The sequence below is a fragment of the Amblyraja radiata genome, chromosome 3 (genome assembly GCF_010909765.2).
Source record: "Amblyraja radiata isolate CabotCenter1 chromosome 3, sAmbRad1.1.pri, whole genome shotgun sequence".
In the NCBI taxonomy this organism is placed as follows: Eukaryota; Metazoa; Chordata; class Chondrichthyes; order Rajiformes; family Rajidae; genus Amblyraja; species Amblyraja radiata.
In genome coordinates this window covers 1176742-1204500 of record NC_045958.1, presented here as the reverse complement: position 1 = coordinate 1204500, position 27759 = coordinate 1176742, and the positions used below count along the sequence as shown (strand labels likewise).

General features: G+C 41.1%; 1 protein-coding gene across 4 annotated transcripts in view; it reads right to left on the bottom strand.

Moving 5' to 3' along the window:
• ssbp2 (single stranded DNA binding protein 2) overlaps positions 1-27759 on the bottom strand; it is a 352688-nt gene that overhangs the window by 9103 nt on the left and 315826 nt on the right. For 2 of the 4 annotated variants that reach the window (XM_033017227.1, XM_033017228.1), the window contains 6 exons: positions 25481-25535; positions 16954-17024; positions 15406-15484; positions 10713-10741; positions 9165-9263; positions 7200-8909 (listed from right to left, as the gene is read on the bottom strand). In XM_033017227.1, coding sequence (XP_032873118.1) covers positions 8865-8909; positions 9165-9263; positions 10713-10741; positions 15406-15484; positions 16954-17024; positions 25481-25535 — 378 coding nt within the window. In that variant the 3' untranslated portion in view covers positions 7200-8864. Of the gene's footprint in view, positions 1-7199; positions 8910-9164; positions 9264-10712; positions 10742-15405; positions 15485-16953; positions 17025-25480; positions 25536-27759 lie in introns of those variants that run through there. The other 2 variants (XM_033017225.1, XM_033017226.1) reach the window with 2 other exon arrangements.

Sequence of the window (27759 nt, the reverse complement as noted above, 5' to 3'; positions counted from 1 at the left end):
GATGGAGAGTGACACGGTTAATTCAGAGACTAGGGTCCTGAACTTATAGAAAGGAGACTTTGAAGATAAGAGATGGGAATTGGCTTGGATAGACTGGCAAATTATACTTAAAGGGTTGACGGCAGAGATGCAATGGCAAAGATTTAAAGACCGCATGGATGAACTCCATAAATTGTTCATCCCATCTGGCAAAAAAATAAAACGGGGAAGGCGGCTCAAACGTGGCTAACGAGGGAAATCAAGGATAGTGTTAAATCCAAGGAAGAGGCAGATAAATTGGCCAGAGAAAACAGCAAACCGGTGGACTGGGAGAAATTTAGAACTCAACAGAGGAGGTCTAAGGGGTTCATTAAGAGGGGGTGGGGGAGAAAAGAGAATGAAGTAAGGCTTGCGGGGAATATAAAACTGACTGTAAAAGTTTATTTTGATATGGAAAAAGGAAATGATTAGTGAAGATAAATGTAGGCCCCTTACAGTCAGAATTTATAATGGGAAACAAGGAAATGGCAGAACAGTTAAATTAGTACTTTGGTTCTGTCTTCTCTAAGGAAGACAAAAACAATCTCCCAGAAATACTAGGGGACAGTGGATCTAGTAGGAGGGTGGAGCCCTCCTACTAGATCCACATTAGTCAGGAAATGGTGTTAGGTAAACTGTTGGGACAGAAGGCAGATACATCCCCAGTGCCACTGGTACTCCCTTATCCACTCTACTAGTTACATCCTCGAAAAATTCTATAAGATTCGTCAGACATGATTTACCTTTCATAAATCCATGCTGACTTTGCCCTATAATTTCACCACTTTCCAAATGTGCCGCTATCCCATCTTTAATAACTGACTCTAGCAGTTTCCCCACTACCCACTACAGTCCCAGTATGCGGGATAGTTTTCTAAACCAACATGTAGTGGAACCAACGAGAGAGCAGGCTATTCTAGATTGGGTATTGAGTAATGAGGAAAGGTTAGTAAGCAGTCTTGTTGTGCGTGGCCCCTTGGGCAAGAGTGACCATAATATGGTTGAGTTCTTCATTAGGATGGTGAGTGACATTGTTAATTCAGAAACATGGGTCCTGAACTTAAAGAAAGGTAACTTTGAGGGTATGTGACGTGAATTGGCCAAGATAGACTGGCAATTGATTCTTAAAGGGTTGACGGTGGATATGCAATGGAAGGCATTTAAAGACTGCATGGATGAACTACAACAATTGTTCATCCCAGTTTGGCAAAATAATAAATCAGGGAAGGTAGTGCATCCGTGGATAACAAGGGAAATCAGGGATAGTATCAAAACAAAAGATGAAGCATACAAATTAGCCAGAAAAAGCAGCCTACCAGAGGACTGGGAGAAATTCAGAGTCCAGCAGAGGAGGACAAAGGGCTTAATTAGGAAAGGGAAAATAGATTATGAAAGAAAACCGGCAGGGAACATAAAAACTGACTGCAAAAGTTTTTATAGATATGTGAAGAGAAAAAGATTAGTTAAAACAAATGTAGGTCCCTTGCAGTCAGAAACAGGTGAATTGATCATGGGGAACAAGCACATGGCAGACCAATTGAATAACTATTTTGGTTTTGTCTTCACTAAGGAAGACATAAAGAATCTGCCAGAAATAGCAGGGAACCGGGGGTCAAATGAGATGGAGGAACTGAGTGAAATCCAGGTTAGCCGGGAAGTGGTGTTAGGTAAATTGAATGGATTAAAGGCCGATAAATCCCCAGGGCCAGATAGGCTGCATCCCAGAGTACTTAAGGAAGTAGCCGCAGAAATAGTGGATGCATTAGTGATAATTTTTCAAAACTCTTTAGATTCTGGAGTAGTTCCTGAGGATTGGAGTGTAGCTAATGTAACCCCACTTTTTAAAAAGGGAGGGAGAGAGAAAACGGGGAATTACAGACCAGTTGGTCTAACATCGGTAGTGAGGAAACTGCTAGAGTCAGTTATTAAAGATGGGATAGCAGCACATTTGGAAAGTGGTGAAATCATTGGACAAAGTCAGCATGGATTTATGAAAGGTAAATCATGTCTGACGAATCTTATAGAATTTTTCGAGGATGTAACTAGTAGAGTGGATAAGGGAGAACCAGTGGATGTGTTATATCTGGACTTTCAGAAGGCTTTCGACAAGGTCCCACATAAGAGATTAGTATACAAACTTAAAGCACACGGTATTGGGGGTTCAGTATTGATGTGGATAGAGAACTGGCTGGCAGACAGGAAGCAAAGAGTAGGAGTAAACAGGTCCTTTTCACAATGGCAGGCAGTGACTAGTGGGGTACCGCAAGGCTCAGTGCTGGGACCCCAGCTATTTACAATATATATTAATGATCTGGACGAGGGAATTGAATGCAACATCTCCAAGTTTGCGGATGACACAAAGCTGGGGGGCAGCGTTAACTGTGAGGAGGATGCTAGGAGACTGCAAGGTGACTTGGATAGGCTGGGTGAGTGGGCAAATGTATGGCAGATGCAGTATAATGTGGATAAATGTGAGGTTATCCACTTTGGTGGCAAAAACAGGAAAGTAGACTATTAATTGAATGGTGGCCAATTAGGAAAAGGGGAGATGCAACGAGACCTGGGTGTCATGGTACACCAGTCATTGAAAGTAGGCATGCAGGTGCAGCAGGCAGTGAAGAAAACTAATGGTATGTTAGCATTCATAGCAAAAGGATTTGAGTATAGGAGCAGGGAGGTTCTACCGCAATTGTACAGGGTCTTGGTGAGACCACACCTGGAGTATTGCGTACAGTTTTGGTCTCCTAATCTGAGGAAAGACATTCTTGCCATAGAGGGAGTACAGAGAAGGTTCACCAGACTGATTCCTGGGATGTCAGGACTTTCATATGCAGAAAGACTGGATAGACTCGGCTTGTACTCGCTAGAATTTAGAAGATTGAGGGGGGATCTTATAGAAACGTACAAAATTCTTATGGGGTTGGACAGGCTAGATGCAGGAAGATTGTTCCCGATGTTGGGGAAGTCCAGAACAAAGGGTCACAGTTTAAGGATAAGGGGGAAATCTTTTAGGACCAAGATGAGAAAAACATTTTTCACACAGAGAGTGGTGAATCTCTGGAATTCTCTGCCACAGAAGGTAGTTGAGGCCAGTTCATTGGCTATATTTAAGAGGGAGTTAGATGTGGCCCTTGTGGCTAAAGGGATCAGGGGGTATGGAGAGAAGGCAGGTACAGGATACTGAGTTGGATGATCAGCCATGATCATATTGAATGGCGGTGCAGGCTCGAAGGGCCGAATGGCCTACTCCTGCACCTAATTTCTATGTTTCTATGTTTCTATGCCTGATGGTCTGTATCCCAGAGTTCTCAAGGAGATGGCCCGAGAAATCGTGGATGCATTGTTCCAATGTTCTCTCAATTCTGGATCAGTTCCTGTGGACTGGAGGGTAGCTAATTTAACTCTACTTTTTAAAGAAAGGAGACGGAAAATGGTGAATTACAGACCAATTAGCCTTACATCGGTAGTGGGGAAGGTGCTTGAGTCAATTATTAAAGATATAGCAGCACATTTGGAAAGCAGTGACAGGATCGGTCAAAGTCATCATGGAATTATGAAGGGGAAAATCATGCTTGACTAATCTTCTGGAATTTTTTAAGGATGTAAAAAGTAGAATTGATAAGGGAGAGCCAGTGGATGTGGTGTATCTGGACTTTCAAAAAGCCTTTGACAAAGTCCCACAAGAGATTAGTGTGCAAAATTAGAGCACATGGTATTGGGGGAGGGATAGAGAACTGGTTGGCAGACAGGAAGCAAAGAGTAGACATCAACAGGTCCTTTTCAGAATGGCAGGCAGTGACCAGTGGGGTGCTGCAAGGCTTGGTGCTAGGACCTCAGTTATTTACAATATATACAATATTAACGATTTAGACGAGGGAATTAAATGTGACATCACCAAGTTTGTGGATGGCACAAAACTGGGTGGCAGTATGAGCTGCGAGGAGGATTCTAAGAGGCTGCAGGGTGACTTAGATTGGTTGGGTGAGTGGGCAGATGCATGGCAGATGCAGTATAATGTGGATAAATGTGAGGTTATCCGCTTTGGTGGCAAGAACAGGAAGGCAGATTGTTATTTGAATAGTGTCAGATTAAGAAAAGAGGAGGTGCAACGAGACCTGGGTATGCTTGTACATCAGTCACTGAAAGTAAGCATGCAGGTACAGCAGGTAGTGAAGAAAGCTGATGGCATGTTAGCCTTCATTGCGAGAGGGTTTGAGTTTAGGAGCAAGGAAGTCCTACTGCAGTTGTATAGGGCTCTGGTGAGACCGCACCTGGAGTATCGTGTGCAATTTTGGTCTAATATGAGGAAGGACATTATTGCTATTGATGGAGTGCAGCATAGGTTCACCGGGTTAATTCCCGGGATGGAGGGATTGACATGATGAAAGAATAGGTCGACTGGACTTGTATTCACTGGAATTTAGACGGATGAGAGGGGATCTTAGGGCTAATGGAATCAAGGGATATGGGGAAAAACAGGAACGGGGTACTGATTGTAGATGATCAGCCATGATCATATTGAATGGCGGTGCTGGCTCGAAGGCCCGAATTGCCTACACCTACACCTATTTTTCTATGTTTCTAAAAAGATTTATATCGCAACACAATCGATTTGTAAGATATGATTATATACCAACATGAGAAACTTCATTTGCATTGCAAAATGCAGCAGAATGATCACATTGAGGAGATCTGCGGCTACCATTATTTTGTGACCAAAGGGCTGATCTCAGCATCAGTTACTTGTTTGGTACATAAACTCATCTGACTGAAGATAATTACTGAACTAGCCTGGTGGTGATATGAGCTGCCTTTGATCTCTGTTATGCAGATATCATTAAAGCGCATACTGTAGCTTAGATCTGTAACAATGAACCTTGGTTGCTTAAGAACCAATTCTAATCAGAATTGATAGGTAGATGAGCTGGTTTTATGAAAATGGTGCCGACAAGTTTGACAGATGCTACCAGTTTGATTCTGGTACTTGAAAACATAGAAAATAGGTGCAGGAGGAGGCCATTCGGCCCTTCGAGCCAGCACCGCAAGGATTCCCCCAAACTGCTGACTCTTCTTTAATCATGAAATGATGCATTGTAATGCTCACTAATTGTCCATGACCATGGGCCCCTTTAATCAAATGTTTTAGTGTTCCCCAAACTCCCATCACCCTCAGTACCCTAAGAACTCTTTTGTCATTTGCCTTTTTACCTTATCCTGTTCTGTTGAAATCTGCAAAAATGCTCTAATTCATTCTAGCTTTCCAGTGGCATTTGGAGAGATTCTTTGATTATCTTAATACACACATTTTTTGTTCAATAGCTTTTGCTGAGAAATTCATCCCCAGTCATGCTAAATGTGCTAGAGGATCTCACAAACATGTTGGAGAGAGTTTTGGAGGCTGCTGCTATTATAACTTGTGTTCACCATGACTGACCAGGCAGGTGCCCACAAAATGATTAACAGAAACAAGAAATAAAATGATACTGAAAAATTGAAAATGCTGAATGTTATAGATAATATGTGCAGGAGTAGGCCATTCGGCCCTTTGAGCCAGCACCGCCATTCACTGTGATCATGGCTAATCATCCACAATCAGTACCCCGTTCCTGCCTTCTCCCCAACACCCTGGATGTTTAATCTCAATAAAATGCATACATAATGGCATTACCAAGAAAGTAAAATATATATAAACACCGCCTCTGAACAAATTCGTAACATCTATTTGCATTGCTTCTGTTTAGATTAATTTAATAATTTTATCAAAAACAATGTTTTCTCCATGAAGGTTATGTCATTTTTGCAACAACAGATGGCACCATTTGGTCAATAGAGAAAAAAATACTGAGAAACCTTGAATTGTATAGCAGCAATGTTGCCAGCATAACTAATTCCAAATATAAAACAGATGGGATCACCAAATACCACAGGAGGTATGAATTTAAGTAAGAAATATATTTTATTGAAGAAATATTGCACCCAGGATGTATTTTTTAAACTGATAATTACAGGGCTTTTCAACACAGAGAGAACTAGAAATTTAATTTACGCTATCCATTTAAATGTGAGGGTATTGGAGATAGATTAGCTCAGGTTGCCCATCTTCCTCTCCAACTGAACAGAAGACATTGTAATTCGCTCAATTTATGTTGCACCATGTAAACGTAATCTCAACTAAGCAAACCAAATATATTATCCAAGACCTAATTACAAATATGAAATACAGAGAACTGTTCCCTAGAAATCTATCAGACACCAAAATACCAACTTCATTCTTTGACCTTCATGTTTCTACATGAGTTTGCAACAAACCACAGATTATCTTATTACTTTCTCATCTCAGAACATCTAAGTAGGACAGAAAATTACCGTCTAATCTATATTCCTAAAAAGTAATTAACTTGTTTGTTGGTTCATTCTTAACTCAGGTGCTGAGTTTCTGCTCTTTTACTACACATTGCCTTCCCACCCATGTCATACCTCCACTCAGTCTTCTGTTCTGCCCTAAGATCAGGCCCCATTTTTAGGATCCTCCTTTTAAATAAAGTAATCCTGCCCTGGCAGCAGGTTCCCAATTCAGAGAGTGATTGTGAATTTTAAACAATTACAGTTAAGGAGGATAATCTGCCTTGGCTGGGGTTGTTTCCTTTAGAACATAAAAGTCTGAAAGGGAATTTAATTCAGAGGCACAAAATTATGAGGCCTAGGCAATATGAGCCAGGAGAAAGCTATTTTCTCAAGTACAGCGGTAAATAGCTAAAGAAGATTAAAACAACACTTTTAAGTTAAATTAATTGGGAGAAAGATCAGAGAGGTGACAAAAAAAACCCGAAGTAGTGGTTGTCTAGAACTCACAATCAGAACAGTTTGTGAACGTAGAACACTGATAACATTTAAAGATGTACCCGGACGAGTGCTTGAAGAGTCAAAATGTAAGAAGGCCATAGACCATAGGGGCGGCATGGTAGCGCAGCAGTAGAGTTGCTGCCTTACAGCACCAGAGACCCGGGTTCAATCCTGACTACTGGTGCTATCTGTACAGAGTTTGTACGTTCTCCCCGTGATCAGCATGGGTTTTCTCCGGGATCTTTCGTTTCCTTCCACACTCCAAACACGGACAGGTTTATAGGTTAATTGGCTTGGTATAATTGTAAATTGTCCCTAGTGTGTGTAGGATAGTGTAAGTGTGCGGAGATCGCTGGTCGGCATGGACTCAGTTTCCGCGCTGTATCTCTAAACTAAACTAAGAGCTAGGAACTGGGAATAAAGTAAATAGTTCCATGTTTGAATGGTATGAATACAATGACCATTCTTTTCTGAATGACCTTCTTTTTTGAATCATTCTAGTTTATTGTCATATGCAGTATGGTGAGGTACAGGTACAATTGAAAATCTTGCTTGCAGCAGCATCACAGACACATACTCAGACAAACACACAAATACAAATTTTACATGCATGATATACAAATTACACGTAAAATTCTAGAAGACGGTGCAAAATAAAACGTATAGGTGCAAAAACACGATCAGGAAAAAAAATCCGTGCTCAGTCATGGGTGTACAAAGGTTGGAGCTGGGGTACAAGCTGGTTGTCATGTGCACCTGTGTATATGGTGATTGAGGAGGAGATGTTATTACCGATCTGCACTGATTGAGATCTGCTGATGAAACAGTGAAGAATTCAATTGCAAAGGCAGGTGCAGAGGCCAGTTCTTGCAGCTGGATGATGAGGTTGGACGGAATGATAGAATTGAATACCAAGCTGTGGCCATAAAGCATGGAAACAGGCCATTTGGCCCAACTGGCCGACACGGACCAAGATGCCCCATCTAAGCTAATCCCAGGTACCCGCATTTGGCCTAAATCCCTCTAAACCTTTTCTATCATAGTCGATGAACAGCAGCCTGATGTATCTGTTCCTGCTTTCCAGATGGTTCAGTGCAGAATGGAAGGCTGGTGAGAGAACATCAGCTGTTGACCTGCTGTTACAAGAGGCAGAATGAAGCTGATCAAAGATATTTCCGAGGCAAGAATTGATTTGTGCCATAACCAACCTCTCATTGGACTTCATTTTGGTGGATGTAAGTGCTAAGGGACAATAGAGGAGGTCATCCTGCTCTTCTTAGGCACCTGTATGATTCATGCCCTTTTGAGGCAGTGGGAAAGTCAAACTGTAGAAGCAAGAGTTTGAAGAGGCCCTTAAATATTGCAGCCAGTTTGCGTAGTCTGGGCTGGATACGTTGCGTGGATTGACCCTCTTGATAGATGCTCTAACGTACGCCTCAGAGGGCGAGATCACAGAATTGTCAGGGCTGTGGGGCCCATTATGTGCATCATTGTTCTCCTGTTCAAAGCAAAACAACATTTAACACATCAGAAAGAAAAGCGTTGTTGGTTGTAATGTTACCCACATCTGCCTTGTAGGAGGTGATGGCACGCATGCCCTGCCACAGATGAGCATCTGTCAGTTACTCCAGCCTAGCTTGAAATTGTCCTTTAGTAGCCTTCAGGAAGTCATGAAGTCCACGTTTGATACTGGATTGCCATTTTTAAACACTACAGATCTAGTGTTCAGCAGATTGTGAATCTCCTGGTTCATCCAGGGTTTCTGGTTGTGGTCATTCTTGGAATGGTTTTGTCAATGTACACTCGTCCACATTTGTCTTTATGAAGTCAGTGACGACTGTGGCATATTCATTCAGGTCCACCGATGAATCCTTGAATGTGGCCCAGTCAACTGACTTGAAGCAATCCTGTAACCGCTCCTCCGCCTCCACTGTAGTCCTCTTTGCAGTGCTGCATTTTTCAGTCTTTGTGTGTACGGTGGAAGAAGCAGCACATCCAGGTGGTCAGACTTTCCGAAGAATGAACGAGGGATGGAGCGGTAGGCGTTCCTGACAGTGGTACAGCAATGGTCGTAAATACAATTTCAAGATAAAGCTGAAGAAAGGAAAAGTGACTTTTTCCAAACATCTATGACTAGAAACAATGTATGAAAAATGGACACTTAAAATGACAAATAGGGAACCCAAAAGTTATTTACAGATTCATAAAAGTATTTCTCATGGCTCATACAAGTCGCCTTGTATTTATCCCAGGAATAATTTATGTGGAACATTATATAATAAATTATATAAAGGAACACTCACGCTGTCACTCTGAAAGGGATTTAGGAAGTTGCCGCCCATTTCTCCATCGTCTCGTGGAGTACCAGGCGGATTACTCATACTTATGTTACTGGGAGAATTCTATGGACAGACACAGATAAATAAATAACCATTATTCTTAATGGAATTTTTAATCTCCAAGATCACAAAGATCCTTGTTAATAAATTATTAGCAATAACTGTTAAACATATTGTACCCTTACTGTTCCCAGCCAAATTCCGAATGTTTGTATGGTTATAAAACATTTTCAATCATCAATTAAAGGTTGACCTGCCTGATGACCAGCATCTGTATGAAGCAGCATCTGCTTATTATAAGATTAGATGTTCAACATTGTAGAACTCCTGGCCAGTAGGTGGAACTGCCTTTTTTGGTTTATGTCGCTTTCCTGGAAACATTGCATGTTTTCTTCTAATGGTGTAAAGTATCCGACTCTGGCCAATGCTTTGGTGACCTTTGTCTTTCAGATTTTGCAGACATTCAAAATCAAATGAGCCACCAGCATTAGGAACGTGGCTAGAATATTTTGCTGAATAAAGCCCTCGTTTCCCCTTCTCTAGTCCTAGAGAGACTCATGACACTTTGGAAGTCAGAGCTACTTTGATTTCTACAGTTAACTTTTTGCTGTGTGAGGGAGGACCAGACCATGACATTATCTCAGAGTACTTTCCATGATCAGCTGATGGTCTCTTTTGTAAGTAGAGTCTGTTCCGTTAGATATATCTACCCTATCTTCCTATAGCTATTTGGCTACTAAACACTACAACCTCAAATAAGTTCTGAACTACGTAGACTATTATTGTTTTTTTGTGTGCATGTATATATATGATCTATAAATATATGTATTTGTGAGTATGTGTATATACACACACATTGAAATGTTTTCTCTCTCGTTTATTATATTGTTTACTGTGTACTATGTTTACATATTCTGTTGTGGTGCTGCAAGTGAGAATGTCATTGTTCTATCTGGGACATATGACAATAAAACACTCTTGACTCTCTTGATCAAAATCTACAGCATGCCAGCTGGTCCTTTGCTCGTTAGTCCCCTTTTTCCGCTTGCGAAATTTTACTTTTCGGGCTTCTGTCTCTAATTATGTTCTTCTTCCTCCATAATAATATAAACCATGACTGCAGCCAATATAGAGTTGCTACAGGCAGTAATAAACTGGATGTGTGCCTGGCCATGTGACTGCAAGTAGCAATGTAAAGTGACTTTCCAAACAAATGCATGAAAATGAACCAAGTCTCTTCAATATACAATTCTGAGGCAAAGTTAATCAAATTAAACTCCTGGTTTAAATATTTAATATGCTATAACAATGGAACTGACTTCATGTTTTTCAACTGGGTCCATTACATCTATGTTTTGGAAACAAGTGGCAATTTTAAGAATTGATTCTGAGACAAAGTTAATCAAATTAGTGCCCTAAATAAGATCAAATTGCAACACAAGTTGTTATAGCAAGTAGATATTTTTTTCATCAAAGGCTAAAAATAATACACCTATTAAAAATAATGCTTACTTTGGAAATGCCGTCCATATCTCCTGAGCCTGGAATTAAAAGAAAGACATTCTAATTAGTTTTTGTTCATCTATCTGAGCTCTATTATTCCCCCAACACCCCTCAATGGGGTTTTGCAAATTGTCAGGCATGTAAAAGTGTCAGCTACACAGTACATGCTGAGGTGATTCATCAAGATACAACTTTACATCATTATTACTACTTCATCAATTCAGGCCAAATAAATATGGCATACTAAATTAAAGCTGATTTAATTTCAAATTCAAATTACAATAGTTCAGCAACCATAGGAATATCTTCACATGGAGTGACAGCATTAACATTTCAGTCCCCATTTTACCTATGGAAGCCATCTTCCTCATTACATATTACCTACAACACCCATACGAATGGAAACAGAATATTCATACATTTAATAAATTATTTCTGCTGTCAAATACCCACTGATCTCTTTTCCCCATCATGTCATTCATCTCTTTCCACCATCTTTCATTACCAACTCTCATTCTTACGAAAAGCCATTTGCCAAAGTCGAACTCCCATAATACAAAATGAGAGGGCAAATTGCAATTACAATACAAAAGAAAGGGTAGTAACAAATGAATTACAGATGTATCATGGATTATTCACTGGTTTTGGGCTACTGTGACATATTTCACTGGTTCGCAAAGGGAGTTGATAATCATTAATTCATTAAATGGAACAAGTTGGTGGTGAAGACAAGACTACTTTTACTCAAGTGTAATGGCATGTTGGCCTTTATAACAAGAGGAGTCGAGTATAGGAGCAAAGAGGTACTTCTGCAGTTGTACAGAGCCCTAGTGAGACCACACCTGGAGTATTGTGTGCAGTTTTGGTCCCCTAATTTGAGGAAGGACATTCTTGCTATTGAGGTAGTGCAGAGTAGGTTTACAAGGTTAATTCCCGGGATGGCGGGACTGTCATATGCTGAGAGAATGGAGCAGCTGGGCTTGTACACTCTGGAGTTTAGAAGGATGAGAGGGCATCTCATTGAAACATATAAGATTGTTAAGGGCTTGGATAAGCTAGAGGCAAGAAACATGTTCCCGATGTTGGGGGAGTACAGAACCAGGGGCCACAGTTTAAGAATAAGGAGTAAGCCATTTAGAAGAGAGAGGAGGAAACACTTTTTCTCACAGAGAGTGGTGAGTCTGTGGAATTCTCTGCCTCAGGTGGAGGCAGTTTCTCTGGATGCTTTCAAGAGAGAGCTAGATAGGGCTCTTAAAAATAGCGGAGTCAGGGGATATGGGGAGAAGGCAGGAACGGGGTACTGATTGGGGATGATCAGCCATGATCACATTGAATGGCGGTGCTGGCTCGAAGGGCCGAATGGCCTGCTCCTGCATCTATTGTCTATTGTAATCACATCAGACAGATCCACCAATCCACTCTAACATATTTTTTAATATTTTGACCTCCAATTTATCACCTAATGCTGGCCCCTAATGCACTTCCTCCACTGGCTTTCAAGACTCTCTTTTTACATCAGACTTTTTACGCCACTTTTACTTCAGTACAGCTGTAATCAATAGAACTAACGTAGTGTAATGTAGTGCTAACTAGTTAAAATAGAACTAACTAGTTAAATGTAGTGTTTGGTGTTTTTTAAATACTGGTTTTTAAATGTGTATATGTGGGGGGCGGGGGCGGGGGGGGGAGGGGGAAACCGTTTAAAATCTCTTCCCTGTCCGGGAGACCCGACCTTTTCCCTGTCGGGTCTCCGTTGTCGTTGGGGCCTAGCACCGTGGAGCGGCCTCCAACCTGAACGACCCGTGGGCTCGGGAGACTGCGCTGCGGACTACTCACCATCGTGGGGCTGTCCGGCCTCGGAGCGTGGGGAGCGGTGGTGACTCGCTGCTGCGACTCGACTCCTGGGGCTCGGAGGCTCCAGCAACGCAGCCGCAGGTCCGGTGGACTGGGACATCGGGAGCTCGCGGGTCCGGGGGGGAGAGAGAGACCGCTTCCCGGAGCTCCCGCAACGCGACTTCTCCAGCCCGTGTCGCGGGGTTTGGAACGACCCGGAGCGGGGAAGTACATCACCCGGCACGGCTTTATGGCCATGGGACATTCCAGCGCCCGCTGGGGGCTCCAACTTCGAGACTTCTAGACCGGGAGCGGGGCCGTAAATCGCCCGGCACGGCCTAAAATGGCCGTGGGACTTATCATCGCCCGCCTGGGGCTTCGACATCGGGAGAGACATGGAGAGCAGGGGAGAGAAAAGACTTTTGCCTTCCATCACAGTGGGTTCACTGTGATGGATGTTTGTGTGAACTTAATTGTGTGTATGTCTGTAGGACATTGTTGTTGTTTGTATGGCTGTGGAAACAAAATTTCGTTTGAGTCTCACTGGGGCTCAAATGACAAATAAATTTGTATTGATATTGATATTGTATTGTATATTGTAATAAGTTGAAGTAAGATGATGCAACTTGTCCTGTCAAGGAATTTCTCGACATGGAACATCCAATTTCTAGTTTCCCTGCTGTTAAAGTACATGCTCAGAAATTGAATTTCATTCTTATTTAGAAACTAAATGGGTGTTGCATTTAGCACAATTTACCAATTAGGAATTGTGGGGTAAAAATGGTAAAAATTGGGACCATCCATCTTAAAAATACAAGTCCAGTGGTTTTCACCTTCTGTTGTGAATTAAAATCTGACCAGAACAGTTCCCAATAGCAACTTAGATCACAGCTGCCATGTTTTTATGGTTGAGATCATGGGGAACAGGTCACAGCCTTAAATAACTCTGTCCCTGACAGCAACATTACAGCAGCATAAAGGCTTCCAGAGAGGTAAGGGAAAACTTGTCTTCAGTAATGTGGCCACATTACTGCCTCACTCTCTAAACCCCACTGGGGATTTGTCCTCACAGATCGATTCCCATTGCTGCAAATGACCTCATATCTGTAATAAACTCTGTGAGAGCCAGTAGTAATGCAGTGTAATGAAAACTCAAGCAGCCACATTCAGATAGAAACACTTCAATGACACAGTCGGGATCCTTTAATTCACATTTCCAAGTCGATCTGCCATGGGATTTGCTCCTCGTTTACTATGAGTTATAAAAGGTTAAAGATTTCACATTACTGCACGAATTTCCGTCACTAATACTTAGATATGCACATTGTTGATGTCATCCCTGATGCAGAAAACATTAGATGATGACTGAAAAAATTAAGCCACTTTAAGATAACTAGCTATTTATATGTGTCCAGTTTAATTACTGGATGGATGGGACTTCTACTGAGTTGCACACACTTTTATATGTGATTTGAGCATGAAAAGCAGGCAAAACTGGATCTAAACTCAATTGGCAACACCATTTATTTCTATGAGCTGTGAGGTTAGAGCATAGTGTCAAAGATTCCAGAATGTAATATTCTGTTTTTCTAACACTGGTAGTTCACACTAATTATTTTAACCTCTTTATTGAACATATAATAAAACAGATTGAAATGGCATAAATACTATGCCCTCCTTTTATAATATTACTGCTGGCATTCCAAGAAGGATATTGCATTGCTAATCTTTAATTACTTTGGTTTTGGAACACATGTCAAATGGTCGCGAAAAACATAAAAGCATATTTCTAAAAGAAGTAAAATGAAAAGCAGTGATGCAATGAAGACAAAAGTGAGAAAATGCATATCTACAACCAAAGTAGGGAGGTAGAAAAGTGAAGAAAGAGGGAGATAGCGAGATGGAAAGCTGAGTAATGGAGAGGGCGAGGGACAGAGAGGGATTAAGAGGGACTTAAGGCAAGAATGAAAATATTGAAAAAAAAATGACAGTTGTAGATTTTTCTTATTTAACTTTGTCACGAGGAGTAATGTTAGAATGGGGGGGGGGGGGATTCAAGGTGATTAAACATGGAGAAAAGGAACAGAGCAAAGATTCAGTTTTATTCACCAGGGTTCTTTTTAATCCGACACACAATCAATGACAATGTTCTGCAATTGGGGTTTTGAAGTGATTCATGGTCTGGACACTGCTGAGGTTTCTAAATATTAGTCCTTGACATACGTTCAACTACAGACCCCATGCAAGCAACAAAAAAGCGTAAGGCAAAAGGAGAGCTGTTTTGGTGAAGGTCGAATTCAAAATGAATAACATGTCACAATTGGAAAAAAGCAGAGCCATGGCAGAGAGCAGGAACACTAATTATTTGTTCACCAATACAATGTTCCTCACTACAACAGTTACAAGCCCAAGATCTTCCAAGAGACAAAACCTCTACAGCTTTACCTTCGGTAATCTTTTCCTCACCATAAACAAATCATTATTACATTTGCCGAAGTGTCTGGAGAGACAAATTAGTATAGATGAGGATCTCTGTAAATGTTGAAATTGAGCAGTTTCCTTAATTCTTTCTCTTGCTCTATTTGCACGCTCACAGTAAACAAAACCCATCAAGGGGCAGGTTGGTACCATGACTTTAACAAACGTTACCCACCTGAGAGCTAATTATAATTAGTAAGCAGCTGCAGTAAGTTAGTGCATAATGTCAACACTGAGTGAGAAGTGCCAACTTCAGGCTGTGGGGGCTGGAATCGAACCCCCACTTGTATTGTAGCTCACACAACAGGAAATTTCTGAAGTGCATTGGAGAAATATAGCAGAATAAATAAAATGGCATGAAGAGTATTATGTTCTATTATTTTCTTGTTACCTAATGATCCATTCATGTGATGTGGTTCCATTCCTCCCATAGCACCGATTGGGCCATCTGAGCCAGGGCCCATAGGAAACTGCAAATTTAAAACAAAAACTAAATGTTACTGCAAATGGGGCTTTCCACATTTGCAGAATATATTTACATATCGGTAAACTGGTAACATCCTCATTAGTTGTACTGAAAGAAATGTAGTTCACACGGTCTAGGAGCAGAATTAGGCCATTCGGCCCATCACGTTTACTCCGCCATTCAATCAAGACTGATCTTTCTTTTCCTCTTGCCTTCTCCCCATAATCCCTGACAATTTTGTTTCAAAGTTTGTTTGGCACACTGATCTGCACTGGCTAATGAATGAAGCAGGCACATGAATTTCAGATTCATCCCCAATCTTATTGAGACAGCACTAACATTTTCATTTCAGTCCCCATTTTACCTATGGAAGCTACCTTCCTCTTCATACTCTACAACATTCACACCACGGGATACTGAACACACACATTCGATAAATAATTTCTGCTGTCAAATACGCACTGATCTCTATTCATCATCATGCCATTCACCTCTTTCCTTCATTACCAACTCTCATCCCTAAGAATTGCTTATGGATTTGCAAAAGTCGTACTTCCATAATAAAAATGTGAAGGGAAAGCACAATTACAATACAAAACAGTGCAGTAACAAATGAACCACTGATGTATCATGAATTGCTCACTGGTTATGGGCTTCTGTGGACTCATATTTCTCTAATCCACAAATGGTCGATAGAGAATCAACCATTAATTCATTAAATGGTGGAATAAGTGAAGAAGGCTTAATTTTGTTCAAGGGCAATGACACCCACAGATGCACTGTAACACATTTTGAATGTTTTGTCCTCTACTTTATTTCCTAATGCTTCTTCCTAAAACACTTCTCCCACTGGCTTTCAAGATGGTCTTTCTAAGCCAGACTGTTTACTTCAGTACAGCTGTAATCAATAAAAGCACTAATGTAATAAGTTGAATTAAAATGCTGCTACTCTTGCTGTCCAGAATTTTCTCCACGTAACAGTTACCTGCAGTTGAAGTACCTGCCTAGAAATTGAATTTTATTCTTGTTTAGAATCTAAATTGGTGTTGCATTTAGCACTAATGCCCACTAAGGAACAGTTCAGAAAATGGTAAAATTGGGAAAATCCATCTTCAAAACACAGGTCTGGTGGTTTTAATCATGTCTGTTGAATTAAAGCCTGACCAGAACAGTTCCCAATAACAACTGAGTTCACAGCTGCCTTGTCTTTTCATTTCCTAGACATAACATCGTGACTGGAACGATTTGAATTTGCACTTGGTATAGTGTATCAGTAAAGGCATATTATCAGCATTTGTGATCTGGCAGGTGCTATAACAATATGAAGTAGAATAAAACAATTTTACACATCAAGGTGAAAAATGCCTTTTCCATTTTAACGCATCTTGAGTACATTCACATTTTAGAGATTTTGTTATGTGGTGAAGAAGTATATACTTTTTAATTGAAAAAGTTCACGCTTCATCTACTTACGTTAGACCTGGTAGCCCCAGGTGGAACGGCATTCATCATAGTATACATATTATCACTGGAGTTGGTTGAATCTGAAAAACCCAGAAATATAATAACTTAAAAACAGTTTCAAGGATATTGGAGAATGTTTATGTTGGTGGTATAGGAAGTTAGTGTCTCTGATTCAAAGTAACAATGAAAACACATAATTTGGAATGAGCACAATGGTCCTGATTCCAAATACATCTTTTCTACTTTGTAGGGAGTCACTACAATATGGAAATTTGATATTTTCAAACATGAAAATGAACCCCAGGAGAATATTGGATAAGATCCAGTAGCTGAATTTACAAGATTAAGTGTGTACATCTGATCTCAGTCAGAAGCTGTGTCATATTGTGTCCAATCTTGGTATCATATTAAACTTCAAGATAAGCCTCAGAGCACATAACAACACCATCAGTGAGAATCTATATTCACCTCCATAGAATAATTCGACCCCCATGCCAGGATTTGAGTATAGGAGCAGGGAGGTTCTACTGCAGTTGTACAGGGTCTTGGTGAGACCACACCTGGAGTATTGCGTACAGTTTTGGTCTCCTAATCTGAGGAAAGACATTCTTGCCATAGAGGGAGTACAGAGAAGGTTCACCAGACTGATTCCTGGGATGTCAGGACTTTCATATGAAGAAAGACTGGATACTCGGCTTGTACTCGCTAGAATTTAGAAGATTGAGGGGGGATCTTATAGAAACTTACAAAATTCTTAAGGGCAGGTTGGACAGGGTAGGTGCAGGAAGATTATTCCCGATGTTGGGGAAGTCCAGAACAAGGCCTTCAATTTAGTTATTTTACCTATTATTAAATTACTTTGACACAATTAAACTACATTTTTAAATGAGCGACAGAAAGGCATGCCTCAAGGTCAATTGGTTCAGTTTATGAATTAATGTAAATACAAAACAGTAATTATAGAGCAGATTTGCATAATCTAAATATATATCAGTACTAACCTATCATTTAATTTTTGTACAGCATTTCAAATTCTTTGTGCGTTCAATATTTCTTATTATAATGCATGCTCAGCAGAGAATGTTGAAACACAAATACCCAGGATATAAAGAGGCTAAGCCTGTAATATTCCAATAAATGAAGGCTGGCTGCTTCTGTATGGTAGAACAAGAAAACACAAGAGTCCCTTATACAGTGGAATGAGAAAGCTGTTAGAAAATATAAAAACTGGGAAAGGTAAAACACTGCAGAAATCATAACAATCATTGAGATTAAAAATATTTTGGATGAAAGTGAACATAGATGTTGTTCCCTTTACAGATTTGAGTCAGGTGCATTTTTCATCACTGAATCGTGGAAGAACTTGTATCACTTGCCAAGTCTCCCAATTAATAAATGGATTTTTCCTTGGTGAAGATAGAATATTCCAGAGGGCTGATGTGCATCTCCAACAAAGTCCTTTGGTCAAGGATTATGAATGCAGATCCCAATTTTTGCTGAGGAAAAGGAGTGGGGTGCAGATATAATTTACATGAGCGTTAGCAACTGGAACACCCATGGGGTCTGGGTTATGGACTGATTGATTCTATAAAACATATATAAAACTAAATAGGGGTAAATGGAATGGAAAATCAGGCAAATTAACATTGCTATTGGTTGCATGGGAGACAGGTTGCACAAACTTATAGAAACATAGAACATAGAATAATAGGTGCCATTCGGCCCTTTGAGCCAGCACCGCCATTCAATATGATCATGGCAGATCATCTAAAATCAGTGCCCCATTCCTGCTTTTTCCCCATATCCCTTGATTCCTTTAGCCCTGAAAGCTAAATCTAACTCTCTTTTGAAAACATCCAGTGAATTGGCCTCCACTGCCTTCAGTGGCAGAGAATTCCACAGAGTCACAACTCTCTGGGTGAAGAAGTTTTTTCTCATCTCAGTCGTAAATAGCCTACCCCTTATTCTTAAACTGTGACCACTGGTTCTGGACACCCCCAACATCGGGAACATTTTTCCTGCATCTAGCCTGCCCAATCATTTAAGAATTTTATGTTTCTATAAGATCCCCTCTCATATTTCTAAATTCCAGTGAATACAAGCCCAGTCGACCCATTCTTTCACCATATGTCCCACCATCCCAGGAATTAACCCGGTGAACCTACACTGCACTCCCTCAATAGCAATAATATCCTTCCTCAAATTAGGAGACCATAATTGCACACAATACTCCAAGTGCGGTCTCACCAGCGCCCTGTACAACTACAGTAGGACCTCCTTGCTCCTAAACTCAAATCCTCTCGCAATGAAGGCCAACATGCCATTAGCTTTCTTCACTGCCTGCTGTACCTGCATGCTTACTTTCAGTGACTGATGTACAAGCACACCCAGGTCTCTATGCTCCTCCCCTTTTCCTAATTTATCCATATTGTACTGCATCTGCTCACTCATCCAACATATCCAAGTCACCCTGCAGCCTCATAGTATCCTCATCGCAGCTCATACTGCCACCCAGCTTTGTGTCATCTGCAAACTTGGCGATGTCACATTTAATTCCCTCATCTAAATCGTTAATATATATTGTAAATAACTGGGGTCCCAGCACCGAGCCTTGTGGCACCCCACTAGTCACTGCCTTTCATTCTGAAAAGGACCTGTTAATTCCTACTCTTTACTTCCTGTCTGCCAACCAGTTCTCCATCCATGTCAATACCCTACCACCAATACCATGTGCTCTAATTTGGCACACTAATCTTTTGTGTGGGACCTTGTCAAAGGCTTTTTGAAAGTCCAGATACACCACATCCATTGGCTCTCCCTTATCTATTCTACTTGTTACATCCTCAAAAAATGCCAGCAGATTAGTCAAGCATGATTTCCCCTTCATAAATCCATGCTGATTATGACCGATCCTGTTACTGCTTTCCAAATGCGCTGCTATAACATCTTTAACATGGACTCAAGCATTTTCCCCGTTACCGATGTAAGACTAACTGGTCTATAATTCTGTTTTTTCACTCCCTCCTTTCTTAAAAAGTGTAGTTACATTGGCTAACCTCCACTCCACAGGAACTGATCCAGAGTCCAGAGAACGTTGGAAAATGATCACCAATGCATCCACGATTTCTAGGGCCACCTCCTTGAGTACTCTGGGATACAGACAATCAGGCCCTGGGGATTTATCTGCCTTCAGTCCCAACAGTTTGCCTAATGCCATTTCCTGACTAATGTGAATTCCCTTCAGTTCCTCCCTCCCACTAGATCCTTGGTCCCCAATCTCTGGGAGATTGTGTGTATCTTCTTTAGTGAAGACAGAACCATAAGTATTCATTTAACTTATTAGTAGCAATGATATGAAAACAGTTTATGTTATTTCAGAGGTTTTATTAACTAGAAGGAGATGGGTAAGTGAATATTAAATCACCCTTTGTGCTATTGGATGCTATATATTTTGATTGTTCTGCAATGTTCAGTAATGTTTTCTTTCCTCTTTGATTTAGTTTAGTCCTATAATGAAAAATTGTGCCAATTCTACCAGACAATTATACCCTGTACTAATCTAATTTTTAGCTTGGTAATCCATACAAATCGTTGTCGCATACAGTGCCCTCCATAATGTTTGGGACAAAGACCCATCATTGTTTATTTGCCTCTGTACTCCACAATTTGACACTGGTAATAGCAAAAATCATATGTGGTTAAAGTGCACATTGTCAGATTTTAATAAAGGCCATTTTTATACATTTTGGTTTCACCATGTGAAATTACAGCAGTGTTTATACATAGTCCCTCCATTTCAGGACACCATAATGTTTGGGACACATGGATTCACAGGTGTTTTTAATTGCTCAAGTGTGTTAAATTGCCTCTTTAATGCAGGTATAAGAGAGCTGTCAGCACCTAGTCTTTCCTCCAGTCACCTTTGGAAACTTTTATTGCTGTTTATCAACGAGGATCAAAGTTGTGCCAATGAAAGTCAAATAAACCATTATGAGACTGAGAAACAAGAATAAAACTGTTAGGAGGCACGAGCCAAACCTTAGGCTTACCAAAATCAACTGTTTGGAACATCATTAAGACGAAAGAGAGCACTGGTGAGCTGACTATTCGCAAAGGGACCAACAGGCAGGCCAAGGAAGACCTCCACAGCTCTATAATAAAGAAAAATCCCCAAACACCTGTCCGACAGATCAGAAACACTCTTCAGGAGTCAGGTGTGTTCAAGTTCAAGTGAGTTTATTGTCATGTGTCCCTGTATAGGACAATGAAATCCTTGCTTTGCTTCAGCACACAGAACATAGTAGGCATTTACTACAAAACAGATAAGTGTGTCCATATACCATGATATAAATATATACAAACATGAATAAATAAACTGGTAAAGTGCAAATAACAGAAAGTGGTTATTAATAATCAGAGTTTTGTCCGAGCCAGGTTTAATAGCCTGATGGCCGTGGGGAAGTAGCTATTCCTGAACCTGGTTGTTGCAGTCTTCAGGCTCCTGTACCTTCTACCTGAAGGTAGCAGGGAGATGAGTGTGTGGCCAGGATGGTGTGGGTCTTTGATGATACTGCCAGCCTTTTTGAGGCAGCGACTGCGATAAATCCCCTCGATGGAAGGAAGGTCAGAGCCGATGATGGACTGGGCAGTGTTTACTAATTTTTGTAGTCTTTTCCTCTCCAGGGCTCTCAAATTGCCGAACCAAGCCACGATGCAACCGGTCAGCATGCTCTCTACTGTGCACCTGTAGAAGTTAGAGAGAGTCTTCCTTGACAAACCGACTCTCCGTAATCTTCTCAGGAAGTAGTGGCGCTGATGAGCTTTCTTGATAATTGCATTAGTGTTCTCGGACCAGGAAAGATCTTCAGAGATGTGCACGCCCAGGAATATGAAGCTCTTGACCCTTTCAACCATCGACCCTTTGATATAAATGGGGCTGTGGGTCCCCCTCCTACTCCTTCCAAAGTCCACAATCAGTTCCTTGGTTTTGCTGGTGTTGAGGGCCAGGTTATTGCGCTGGCACCATATGGACAGTTGCTCGATCTCTCTTCTATAATCTGACTCATCCCCATCAGTGATACGCCCCACAACAGTAGTGTCGTCAGCGAACTTGATGATGGAGTTCACACTATGATTGGCTACGCAGTCATGGGTATAGAGTGAGTACAGCAGGGGGCTGAGCACGCAGCCCCCTGCTGCGGTGTGGATTTGTCAACGACCACTGTCCGCAGAAGACTTCATGAACAGAAATACAGAGGCTACACTGCAAGATGCAAACCACTGGTTAGCCTTAAAAATAGGATGCCAAGGTTACAGTTTGCCAAGAAGTACTTAAAAGAGCAACCACAGTTCTGGAAAAAGGTCTTGTGGACAGATGTGACGAAGATTAACTTATATCAGAGTGATGGCAAGAGCAAAGTATGGAGGAGAGAAGGAACTGTCCAAGATCCAAAGCAGACCACCTCATCTGTGAAACACGGTGGTGGGGGTGTTATGGCCTGGGCATGTATGACTGCTGAAGGTACTGGCTCACTTATCTTCATTGATGATACAACTGCTGATGGTAGTAGCATAATGAATTCTGAAGTGTATAGACACATCCTATCTGCTCAAGTTCAAACAAATGCCTCAAAACTCATTGGCTGGAGGTTCATTCTACAGCAAGACAATGATCCCAAACATACTGCTAAAGCAACAAAGGAGTTTTTCAAAGCTAAAAAATGGTCAATTCTTGAGTGGCCAAGTCAATCACCTGATCTGAACCCGATTGAGCATGCCTTTTATGTGCTGAAGAGAAAACTGAAGGGGACTGGCCCCCAAAACAAGCATAAGCTAAAGATGGCTGCAATACAGGCCTGGCAGAGCATCACCAGAGAAGACACCCAGCAACTGCTATTTGCATTGAGGGAATGATTCTTGCTATTGAGGGAGTGCAGCGCAGGTTCACAAGGTTAATTCCCGGGATGACGGGACTGTCATATGTCGATAGAATGTAGCGGCTGGGCTTGTATACTCTGGAATTTAGAAGGATGAGAGGAGATCTTATTGAAACATATAAGATTATTAAGGGTTTGGACACACTAGAGGTAGGAAACATGTTCCCAATGTTGGGGGAGTCCAGAATCAGGGGCCACAGTTTAAAATAAGGGGTAAACCATTTAGAATGGAGATGAGGAAATACATTTTCACACAGAGAGTTGTGAGTCTGTGGAATTCTCTGCCTCAGAGGGCGGTGGAGGCCGGTTCTCTGGATGCTTTCAAGAGAGAGTTAGATAGAGCTCTTAAAGATAGCGGAGTCAAGGGATATGGGGAGAAGGCGGGAAAGGGGTACTGATCATGGATGATCAGTCATGATCACATTGAATGGCGGTGCTGGCTCAAAGCACCTATTGTCTATTGCCTAACTGGTGACGCCCATGAATTGTAGACTTCAAGCAGTCATTGCATGCAAAGGATTTGCAACAAAATACTAAACATGACTACTTTTATTTGCATGGCATTGATGTATTCCAAACATGATGGTGCCCTGAAATGGGGGGACTATGTATAAACACAGCTGTAATTTCTACACGGTGAAACCAAAAAGTATAAAAATGGCCTTTATTAAAATCTGACAATGTGCACTTTAACCACATGTGATTTTTTCTATTACAAATCTCAATTCGTGGAGTACAGAGGCAAATAAATAAATGATGGGTCTTTGTCCCAAATTTATGGAGGGCACTGTATATCTAAATGTTAATTTGAGTTTTTATCCCATTCTAACAATATGCAAGTAAATATTTTGTGTTTAACTGAACTTCCAACAGATGATATTATTTACTGATTTGTTTTTAATATGCTGAGAAGGAGGAAGAGAATTAAATATCTATTGGAAGTCCTTAGTAGAGTGACATTAATAGTGCTCTTCCCAAATGTGACCATATTATAATTTGCAAAGCAATTGTACTGAAAGGCTTTAATATAAAATCTTTCTGCTAACACTGAATGAATAAGTCAAGGCATCATTCTCTCTGGAAGGATATGTGGCTTCATGTTGTTAGGTGACGTTTTGGGTCCGGACCCTTCTTTACCCTGATTATAGGGGGGGAGAACTGGAAGCAAGAATAGATCAAGACAAATCAGGGCTGGCAACAGATGATATCAGGCAGGATGGTTTTGGTAGGCCAATTGTTGGCGAGGAACGTTGCGATCCCAAGAAGGATATACTGTTGCGAACTGTAAAACTGTTAACTGATTTTTAATGGAGGAATAACTTCTCCAATTTTAGGTAGTCCCTGCTTTCTCCTTCTTTCCCCTCCCTTTCCCAGCTCTCCCACAGCCCACTGTCTCCGCCTCTTCCTTTCTTCTTCCTGCCCCCCCCAGCCCACCCCCACATCAGTCTGAAGAAGGGTGTTGACCCGAAACGTGGCCTATTTCCTTCGCTCCATAGATGCTGCCTCACCCGCTGAGTTCCTCCAGCATTTTTGCCTACCTTTGAGGTTTATGGTGTTACTATTAAGAATATGGAAAAATATCACCTCTGAATCTATTCTTCTGCAGAAAAATTTAAAGTGCCTAAATTTCTCATCATAGTTAAAACAATCTATTCGGCGACGATCTGCCTACATTGTTCTGCGTTGTCTCAACTGCTGAGCCTTGTTATCATACAGCAAACAAAATTAAAGCGAAAGACAGGTTGCTGGAGATACACAGGGCAGCAGCTGTGGAGGCAGAGGAATAGCTGATGATTCAGGTCAAGACCCCGTATCAGGATTCAAACATATATAATAAAAATGGATCAAAACTATAAATATAAGACTGCACATGTTTTAAAAAGTAAGTAGCTTAAGTAACTTTTTAAAATATTTTATTGCACCTTCTATAGAAAGATAAAGCAAGAGGGGTAATATGTCTGAATTTACGACGGACCTTCACCTGCTGAGTTTCTCCAGCATTTTTGTCTACCTTTAATGGAGGAAGGGAATGTTTGTAAAAATTACCTACAATTAGAAACTTCAATGTTCATATTACTTGGTAGTAAGCTGCTCAAGCTTGTGATTGTAAATCAAACATCTTTGTGAATAAGATACAAGGTGCGTGAATTTTGAGCAAAACACTAAGTGCTGGAAGACCTCAGTGTGTCAGGCGGCATCAGGGAGGGAATGGACACACAATTTTTTGGGTCAATTATATTTTGGGTCGGTCACCTATAGAACACCTTTTATATCCTTCAGAGATCTTAAATTAGTTTTGAAATGTAGTCATGAGTAAAAACTAGAAGATGTGGCAGCCAATTTAAACAAAGCAAACATCCATAAACAGAAGTACAATTTGAACAGGTATTCTCTATATAGAGTTATAGAGCTATCCAGCATAGAATTAATCTGAAGAAAGCTCAGGATTCAACATGTCGTTTGTTCATTCCATCTTCAGCTTGACCCGCTGAGTTCCTGCAGCATCTTTGTCTATTGGGCATTAATGTACATATTCAGGTTTTACAGAGGAATGACATTAACAACCAGAAACAGGAGAATACAAGTTGACATGTTTTTACCTCCTGGACTAGGCATGATAGGAGTTCCTGGAGGTCCTCCACCACCTGGGGGACCCTGCAAAACAATGTTTATCAAACGTTTAGTGCCCAATCTGCCCTCTGAAATATAATAGATATAATCACAAAGAGACATCCATTTACAGCCACATCCAAATGAAAATCAGCAGATCTTTGCTAAGTTACACTCATTTTCCCCCCAAAGCTATGAGCAGATATTAATAGATCTACACTGAGCCAGGGATTTGGGTGGAGGAATTAGTTATACAGTGTGGCCCAATTTGCCCACAACGACCAACATGTCCCAGCTGCCTGCGTTTGGCCTATATCCCTCTAAACCTGTCCTATCCATGTACCTGTCCAAACGTTTATTAAATGTTGTGATAGTACCTCAACTACTTCCGCCAGCAGCTCATTTCATACACCCATCACCCTTTTTTGTGAAAACGTTACTCCTCAAGTTCCGATTAAATTTTTCCCCCCTCAATTAATTAGCAACAGTTTTTGTCCTGGATACCATCTGATGAACTTTACACAAAAGAGTACAAACATGAATGTCAGGATCATGATGATCTATTGTTTCCCCAATAGCAAACAGTTTAATATCATCAACAATCGCTGTCCAAACAGACAAACCACGATTGTAGAGACATTTGATTCCCTAAAGCCAATCGAAGCGGCACCCAGATACTGAAAAATGATTCAATAAAAGGCTCTTAAGGTCGTCACTCCTCACAGTGCAGCATTCCTTTACTACAACGTCAAGTGGCATCTCAATGTATTCAAACATTGGCCCACTGAGCAACAATCACACCATACACCAGTTATATCCACTAGGGACAATTTGCAGAAGCCAATTAACCTACAAACCTGTACATCTGTGGAATGTGAGAGGAACCCAGCGCATCCGGCAAAAAGCCACGTGGTCACAGGAAGAAGGTACAAACTCCGAACACACAGCACACAGTCAGGATCGATCCCGGGTCTCTGGCGCCGTAAGGCAGCAACTCTACCTCTGCGCCCTGTAAGTCATCACTGCACACTCCTTGGGGGAAATAAAGCTTTATCTTCACAGCAAAAGCCACCTCTGTTATTTTGTGTGCCATTACAATTGAGGCAGACACAGAAAAGATCTCACATCGGTGCATTCATGAGGTAGTGTGGATGATTAGCAACAACAGAAATGTGTACAACCACAATCTGCGCCTCATAGTCTGGCATTCTCTATCTTTACAAATAATCCTGGTTGAATGATGAGTGCAGAACGGCATGCCAAGATCAACATCTGGTGCACATAAAAATATGGTGCCAAACTTGTGAAGCTGCAACAACATGTGTAATAACCAGCAAAATCAGCATGCAATTGACATTGCTTTGTGGACTGGACTAAAGTTCTGCAATCCTATCACGTCCAGTTGTGAATGACGTGCTCAAGTCAACAGCTAGAGAGATGTGGAGACATCTGGTCGGGAGGTCATTTGGCTACTGTAAGTTGTTCTTTATGTAGATGGATGACAGGAGAATCAAGATGCTGTTGATGGGCTAAGGTCAGATAATACGTTGCAGGGCAATTCTCTAACTGCCTGCATAAAGGTGATGGGTCGAATGGCAGGGAAACAGGAGCTTGAAGAACATTCCCATCCTCGACAATGGTTGGGCCCAGCATGCAAGTGCTATTGACAAGGCTTAAGCATTCAGAACCGTGTTCAACCAAAAGTACTAAATGAATGATCCATTCACTTGTGTGCTGAGATCCCCACTGACAAAGAAGCCAGTTCTTGTCGTCAATTTGATTTACTCCACATTGATTAAGGAACAGCCAAATGAACGTAGGAATGGTTATGAAGAGAGGAAACAAGCTGTAGTACTGCACACTAGAACTAGTAGTACTTCTAGTTAAGCTGTTTCAGGTCATTCATAACAACAGTTCAGCCTGACAATGTGGAGAATTACCAAAGTATGTACTATACAAAAAGCAAGTGAAGAAGGATCACCACCCGAAATTCACCCATCCTTTTTCTCCAGAGATGCTGCATGACCCGCTGAATTACTCCAGCACTTTGTGTCTATCTTTGATATATACCAGCATCTGCAGTTCCTTTATGCAAAATAGCAAATTTGCAGATGACACAAAGCTGGGTGGCAGCGTGAACTGTGAGGAGGACGTTATGAGGATGCAGGGTGACTTGGACAGGTTGGGTGAATGGGTAGATGCATGGCAGATGCAGTTTAATGTGGATAAATGTGAGGTTATCCACTTTGGTGGCAAGAACAGGAAGGCA